Genomic DNA, 7,662 nt, shown 5'->3' with positions numbered 1-7,662 from the left:
TACCAAAAAAAAAAAAAAAAAAAAAAAAAAAAAAAAAAAGTCCTCTCACATGTATGGTAACTAGTAAATAATGCTTTCTTACTGTTTCTCTCATCACAGAAACTTACTTTTGAAAGAAATATTAGAAATCATCTAGCATAGCATTTTCTAAAGTTTATTTTGTAGAGGCTTTGTCCTATAAGCTCTTAATGAGCACCATGTTGGGAAAAAACAAACAAAAACTTTGCAACGTCAAATAATTTCAGAAATGTTGGGTTAACATACCGAAAGAGTTTCTTTATTGCAGGGCATCTTAATATCTTAATATGTCAATATGCTTGTCAATCTCCCAGGGAGAGGGAAGGGTAGAGTACATAGCCCTTCCCAAAGTCTTCTGATCATCAAGTCCTTGTTTTGTGAAACATCTTGTAGGACTAGTGTTCCGTGGAATCCACTTTGGGAAACACTTAATCTAGGCACAGGCCCTTGAAAAGTTTCATGAAGATTTTTTCCCCTCCATAAATATGTGCAAGCTTTTCTGCTTATGAGCTCCTGGACCAGCCGCTCAAGTGCCTGAAAAGTCTGTTATTCGATGGACAGCTCCAATCATTAGGATCGTTCTTCATTTATTGAACTGAAATCTGCTACTCTCCTGTAGTTTACAGCTTTGGTTTTTTATAGGATCACGCCAATCAGTGCAGAACTAGGTTTCTTCTGTTCTAGGTGGCTAGCCTTTAACTATGTGAACACTGATGACAAAGCAGTGGTTAGGGGTACTGGCTCAAGCGTTAGATTCCCTCAGTCCAAATCCCAGCTCTCCTACTACTGGCATGTGGCATTGGGCAAATCACTTCATCTATGTTTGCCTCAGTTTCCTCATCTGTGAAATGAGGATTGTGAAAGAATTTACAGCCTAGGGTTGTTGTGAAGGTTTAACCTTCACATGAAGAGTCCTTAGAACAGAGTAAGAACTTAATAAATATTAGCCTTTATTTCCTTTCCCCTCTTTTTTCCTAGTTGGCTTTAGGTGTGGATTCTGTTTCTCAGGGAGAGGGTCTGAAATGTAGGTCTTGTGGGGTGTAAGAGTTATACCATTTCCAAAAGAGGCACATATTACTTGGACTAATGGGAATGATTTACAAAAAATTCTCTAATCCCTTTGCCTTCGTTACTGGATTTCAGTTATTTCTACCATAAACTGTTTTTTTTTTTAACATCTTTATTGGAGTATAATTGCTTTACAATGGTGTGTTAGTTTCTGCTTTACAACAAAGTGAATCAGTTATACATACACATATGTTCCCATGTCTCTTCCCTCTTGCATCTCCCTCCCTCCCACCCTCCCTGTCCCACCCCTCTAGGTGGTCACAAAGCACCAAGCTGATCTCCCTTTGCCATGCGGCTGCTTCCCACTAGCTATCCACCCTACGTTCGGTAGTGTATATATGTCCATGCCACTCTCTCACTTCGTCACAGCTTACCCTTCCCCCTGTTCCAGCGTTCAATCTCTGCTTACCCAAACTGGTGTCCTGGGGATGTTACCCAGGCAGGTTTAGGCTGCTGGCTGTCTTGCCTTCATCCTCAGCACAGCCCATGCCATGTAGGCCCCACCTGGATCCCAGAGCTAGCAATCAGTGAGGCTGCTCCTGCTTCTCAGGCCGCTGCCTCCTGTGGTCCAGCTTGCCCCCCGAACCAGGGCCTTGTCCCTGTGAGTGCTGGAAGTACTTGCATCCACGGTCATTTGTTGAACAAGGATTCACTGAACACCTACTATGTGCTAGCTCCGGCGATCCTCAGCTAAATATTCTCATTTCCTGCAGTAACTCCTCCTGTAAGCTAATCAGTTCAAGACCTGAAAGGTACCCTTTTCCACTCTATCCTCACTGCTATTTTCTTAGGAAAAAATACTCATGTAGACACAGCTTGACCAAGACAGCCTTCATAATCCTCTCAGCATGACTAAACTATAGACAGGTTTCTTCCTAACTCCAGACTCCTGACCTCCCTTTTCTTAGAGTATTTACTTTAGGAAACCTATCTTTGTAAGTCCATTCTCTGTCCCTGTGAGATGTAAATCTTTTCAAAGTCTTCCTGCTGGTTTTAGAAATCAGAACTGTCTCTTTCAAGAACCTGGGAACCATCTCTTTGAAATGTAAGCATATGAAATGAAAATAGAACTCCTATGTCCTGGTCCTCTGGGAGGAGTGGAGTCTGACTTAGGAAGACACCTTGCTCCAAGTTGTAAAACTACGTGCATCAAGAAGAGAAGGGAAAGTTTACTCTTCCTTTAGACGAGGCCAATTAAGCAACACAGGTTGTGCACGACACCCCACCTTGCCCCAGTTCTTAAAAACTCTCCAGCCCTTATTCTTGGCAGAGCTGGGTATCCAGACTTGGTCTGTGCTCTCTCCCCTATTGTGGACAATACCTTGGCATAAAATCAACGTCTGTCTCTTCAACTTGTCCAGTGCAATTCATTATTTTAACGGGCTGCAAAAATAAATTAATCATATTGTTCCAATGAATGGTCTATTTTTCCAATCTGGACACAAACGTTTTTCAGGAAGCAAGTGCCTGCTGAGTCTGATCCAGCCCACGCTCTTGTGGCAGGGCTGCTTTCCCGGGGACACTTTGGGTGTCCGCTGGGAGAGGTTGGCTTGGTAATGACTCAGGACAGACACCATCTCTGCTGTCCCCTCCACAGCTCTAGGCCACCTGGAAACAGCTGGTGAGTTGTAGCTTGAGATGCTACCAGTTCTGGTGTTTGTTTGGCCCGGGGACAGAATGGCTTATTTCAGCTAACCTCCTTGGCAAGTTGGAGCTCACGCTGGGCAGAGTGCTGTGAGTAAAACAAGCCCCTCACATTCCCAGAGGAGTGGTTACTGGATGGACATGGCCATGGAGAGAAGAGTCTGTGTCATCCTGACCGGCCGCTCTTACCTGCATCAGTGAGAAGAAATGGTTCATCGCGATTCCGATCGAGTCCTGCAACCAGCTCTCGTTAATGATGCCCAGACGCTCCTGCTCTGCCTCTTCCTTGCGGGTATCACAGATGTCCCACAGGCGGTCCCGTAAATCCTGAACACAAACACTGCTGTGAGGCTTCAGAATCACAGCGCAGATGACCTCCGTACAATAAAACTCAAATCCTTTGCCTGTCTTAATGTGCCTGAAGAAAATTTAGACCTAATACACTCATATATTTTATCCTGTCGGTCAACAAATATTTATTTTGCTTCTACTCTGTCAGGCCTTAACTTTCTAAGACCCCCTCAGCACACCTTGTGCCCAGGTCTACAGTTTACTTTATTCATGGGGGGCTATGTTTTATGTATTCTAATCCTTCCTCACGAGATTTGATTGGCCAAAAAAACCTTTCAGGGAATTTTTGAGGAAAGGGTGTATTGTTGGTGTAAGAAATATGCTGCTTTATTGAATCCGAGGGCATAGGCTTGTTAATTAATCATGAGCGGAGCATGTCATTCTCCAAGAAATGGGGTCTGAGCTTAATAGGACTGTCTGAAAATAAGCTTTGTATTACAGAGCTAGCAGTGAAAAAAAAAAATCTTTTAAAGATCCCAGCTCTGCCACTTACCAGATCCTGAGGAATAATGATGATAATACCTTTCTATGTGTGTCAGTGTTCAGAATATAAGTCATTATACTTATATTGACTCATTAACGCCTCACAACCGCCTTGGGTCCTATTATTCCTATTCTTTTCTTCATTTTGCAGATGAGGATACTGAGTCAGTCACAGAGAGGTTATTTTCCTAAAGTCATTTTATGAGCAAGTGGTGGAGTCAGGATACGAGCCTGTGGTCTTGTCTGTACCACTAGATTAGGGCTCAGTTCCTTGACCTGTGACATGGGGATATTATTTACCCTTTGGATGTGCTGCCTTAGCCTAAGCCTATAAAGCACTTAGCACAGTATTTAGCACACAATAATTCCTCAGTTATAAACAGTATCATAATCTTATTCATAGCAATAAAATATCCGTTTAATTAAGATTCCATTAAGAAAATATATACAGCCCAATAAAACTTGACAGTTTTCACGATCATAATAATTTATTGAACATTTACTGTGTGTTGGGCATTGTGTTAAGTGCCTGACATTGATTACCTCACAAATCCCCACAGTAACTAAGGGAGAAGTTTCTGATGAGAAATTTGATGCCCAGAGATGTTGAGTCACTTGCCTATGGTTTCAGCGTGGTGAAGTCAGGTATTTGAACGCGAGCAGTTTGATTCCAGTGGCTACAGTGGATTTTACTTCTGTGATGCTGTGTTTATGGAACACTTAGCATTTTGGTTTGTTATCTTGTGGGGGCTTCACATGAAGTGAAAACATCACAGGCATTTTTATAGCTATACATTAATATCAGAACAGTATGCCATTCTTTTAGAGCTGATCTTGATGTCTCCCTGGTCCTTCCACAAATGCTGTATCAGACATCCAGTGAGGACTGGCTTCTGGTCCTCAAACATTTATACATTTTTAAAAAAGACAGGAGAGGAAGCAGTTGAGAAAGTACAAAAGCAGGAGCCTGGGACCTTGTTTCTAGCTCTCTTTCTGCTCCCGACTCACTGGGAGGCCTTAGCAAGTACCAGTGTCTCTGTGGCTTGGTTTTCTAAAGGTAAAGTGAGGACAACATGATAGCAGAACCTTTCCATTAACTTCTTAGGATTGGAATGAAAGAAGTCAAGAACAAGGAATATTACCAGGAATAAAGAGGTTAACTGGCAAATAGGATTATGGATTTGTCATTTCCAATTTTGCTTCTTTTAAATATCTAATCTGTCTATAATAAACATAAGGTACTTTTGGAAGACAGGAGGGCCAGGATTGTGAATAGGCAGGAAAGAGATAGGAAAGGCAGATATGTTTTAGGATTACCGTTTGAGGAATGTCTAAGAACAGGTAAAAGACTTCAGTTTACTGGGACATTGATTAATGCAATACCTCCTGGATTAAACCCTCCAGCATCCTGGTCATCCAAGTTACCATAATGCCTTCACTTAATTTCAATAGCTTCCCAGTTGGTTTTCCAACTGCTCTCAAACACACCAAGCATCCTCCCTCTTCAGTGCCTTCGCTTTTCCCTATGCCTGATACACTCTTCTTCCCAAATATCCATGGCTTATCTCATTCAATCTCTCCTGTCCTGAGTTTGCTCAAATATTGCCTTCTCAGTGGGCACACAACTTTCCACAACTACCATATACTAAATGGTACATCAACGTTCCTTCCCTCCCTGCCCTGCTTTCCTCCTTCACATAGCTCATATTATCAGTGACATACTCGCTATACATTTACTTGTTTATTGCTTATCCATTGCATTCTGGCCCCCAGAACATAAACATCCTGAGGTCATAGGCTTTTTGTTCAGTGTCGAATCCCCCGCCCCTTGAGCAGTGCCGGGACCATGGTAGATGCTCAATAACTATTCACAGAGCAGATGAATGGGTCATGGGGTAGAGCCTGGGAATTGGTTCTTGTTGACAAATAAATACTGAGATTATAATCAGATATGACTACTAGTAGCCTATACTTAAGGTTGTGGAAGGGGAAAGAATTCCCTTGACAGGATAAGGGGCTCTGTAAATCTACACAGGAAAGACAAAAGGTGAGAGATTGAAATCAGGCTTCTTGTATACCAGAGGACCTTTTCTAAAACATCAGGGTAATATACTCCATTTATGAATTTATCAAAATCTGCCTGTCTACCAAGTGCCAGGCACTGTGCTGCTGGAATACAAAGATGTATGAGATTTGGTACCTTCCCTCAAGGGATCTATTCGATAGAGGCAACACTTCAGGCTTTCTGGGATGTTCCCTCATTCCCCTTCTCCCTGACGTCAACCAACCATATAACTGTATCCAAGAGAGGCACGTACTTAATACCAGGCTTGGACACACTTACATGACCCAACAAAAGGGTTAGGAGTCTACAAAGTAGATGCCCGGAATGCTCTTACACCACTGGCCTTTGTTCCTCCTTCCAGAAGCATTGGCTACCATATTCTCATTCTGAACTCAAAGTACAGAAGAGTGATTGTTCTTGAAAGTCGGCAAGTCGGTGTTCAAACCATTTCCCTCCTCATCCTCACACCTCATGAGAGTAAGAAGGGGATGAATTAGGCTTTTGAAGTACAAGATTTGAGAGTGTGGAAACTCTGGCCCCGCGGGTCATGGATTCCCTTACATTCACTCTTTGGTGTAGTTCAGCCTTCGTTTCCTCATCATCCCACAGGTCATCAGGAAGAGAGTTGAAATCAGCCTGCCACTGAGATACAAAATCTTGCTTGTGGTCCGGACACCTTAGAAACTGCTGGAAACCTGTTCTGCAAGGCATACGAAGAATCAGACGGAGCTTATATGTCCCGCCTGTAAACTACACAGTTGTAACTTTGGAAACTTTACTTACCTAATATCATATAAGTAAGCAATCACTGTATGCTGGCCTTCTCTCAGGTGCCTGAGTACTGTTTTGATGGAATTTATATAGGAATTTTCTATCAGTTTCCAGTAAGGTACTAAAAATGACGGTATTTCCTGTTAAATGGTAAAGCATAAAAATCATAATTTCAAAGTGAAAATTCTTCTGTGTAATTGAGTCAAAAGGGCACTACTAAGCAAGAAGATCAAGATGCAACTGCAGCCACTTAAGGCATCTCTGTGAAACTTCTTGCTCCTCCTTCCTCCCCCTCCCCCAGCTAATTCCTGTTTCAAATCATTCTTCATGTCTGAGCGCAGACATATTTTTTTCCAGAAATCCTTCCCTGATCCAACAAGTGTATAGGGTCATCCTCTGAAGTTCTGAAGTCCCACCTTAGCACCCTGTACTTCTCTCATTAGAGAACTGATGGCATTCATTGTAACTGCTTATTTATTTGTCTATATTCACCTGTAGAACAGCAGTCTCATAAAACCAGGAAGAATTACTATCTTATTCACCACTAAACAGTTTTTCCTATAATTACCACAGTGTCTGGGACATAGTAAGTGCTTAAGAAATATTTATTGAATGAGTGAATTGAATAATCACAGACCTCACATTTTGCCTAAATTGGAGAACACCTAGGGTTCATGTCAGGGTGATGATGAGTTATTTCTCTGAATTCCCCCTTGAGGTTTTACCTTTGCTGTAAAGTGCACCATGAAAATCAGAAAGTTTCTTTTACATTATATTTAATGATGCAAATAAACAATGAAAAATAAGAAGTAATCAAATTGAAATAAAATTGAAGATACATATTATATTTTAATATAAACTTGCTGTACTAATTTTTCCCTTATTGGTTGTGCATTTATTTATTCAGGGACTTGCACATGGGGACCTTGGAGGTCATCTGGGCTAACTTCCTCTTCAACTGAGAAATGCCAAGAGATCTAGAGACAGATTATCCAATCTCTGTGGACCTCACTGATACATTAGGCACATATCAATGCAACCCCCTCCAGGGTCACACAACTTGTGTTAGTGGAAAATGCTTCCTGTGTTGAGCAGAAATTTACCTTTCTGTATTTTCTACTTATAAGCCCTAGCTGTGCCTTTTGGAGAAGGACAGTCTACATTCACACCATCTTCCCTATGATAGCCTGTCAAATATTTGAAGACGTTGGTGAGGAGAAGTAGGCTGGGATTCAGGATGAAACTCGCTTGCTTTTGTATTT

General features: G+C 41.8%; 1 protein-coding gene across 1 annotated transcript in view; it reads right to left on the bottom strand.

Annotated features, from left to right (window-relative positions):
* The window catches only part of LOC102993116 (sperm flagellar protein 2), a 107,702-nt gene that overhangs the window by 65,108 nt on the left and 34,932 nt on the right, over window positions 1-7,662 (bottom strand). The window contains exons 12-14 of the mRNA XM_055086882.1: window positions 6,413-6,540; window positions 6,191-6,329; window positions 2,920-3,057 (exon numbers count right to left, since the gene is read on the bottom strand). Coding sequence (XP_054942857.1) covers window positions 2,920-3,057; window positions 6,191-6,329; window positions 6,413-6,540 — 405 coding nt within the window. The remainder of the gene's footprint in view (window positions 1-2,919; window positions 3,058-6,190; window positions 6,330-6,412; window positions 6,541-7,662) is intronic.

The sequence above is a fragment of the Physeter macrocephalus genome, chromosome 8 (genome assembly GCF_002837175.3).
Source record: "Physeter macrocephalus isolate SW-GA chromosome 8, ASM283717v5, whole genome shotgun sequence".
NCBI classification, from domain to species: Eukaryota; Metazoa; Chordata; class Mammalia; order Artiodactyla; family Physeteridae; genus Physeter; species Physeter macrocephalus.
Note: the sequence above shows the minus strand (reverse complement) of the source record. Positions and strands in the feature narration are given on the sequence as shown.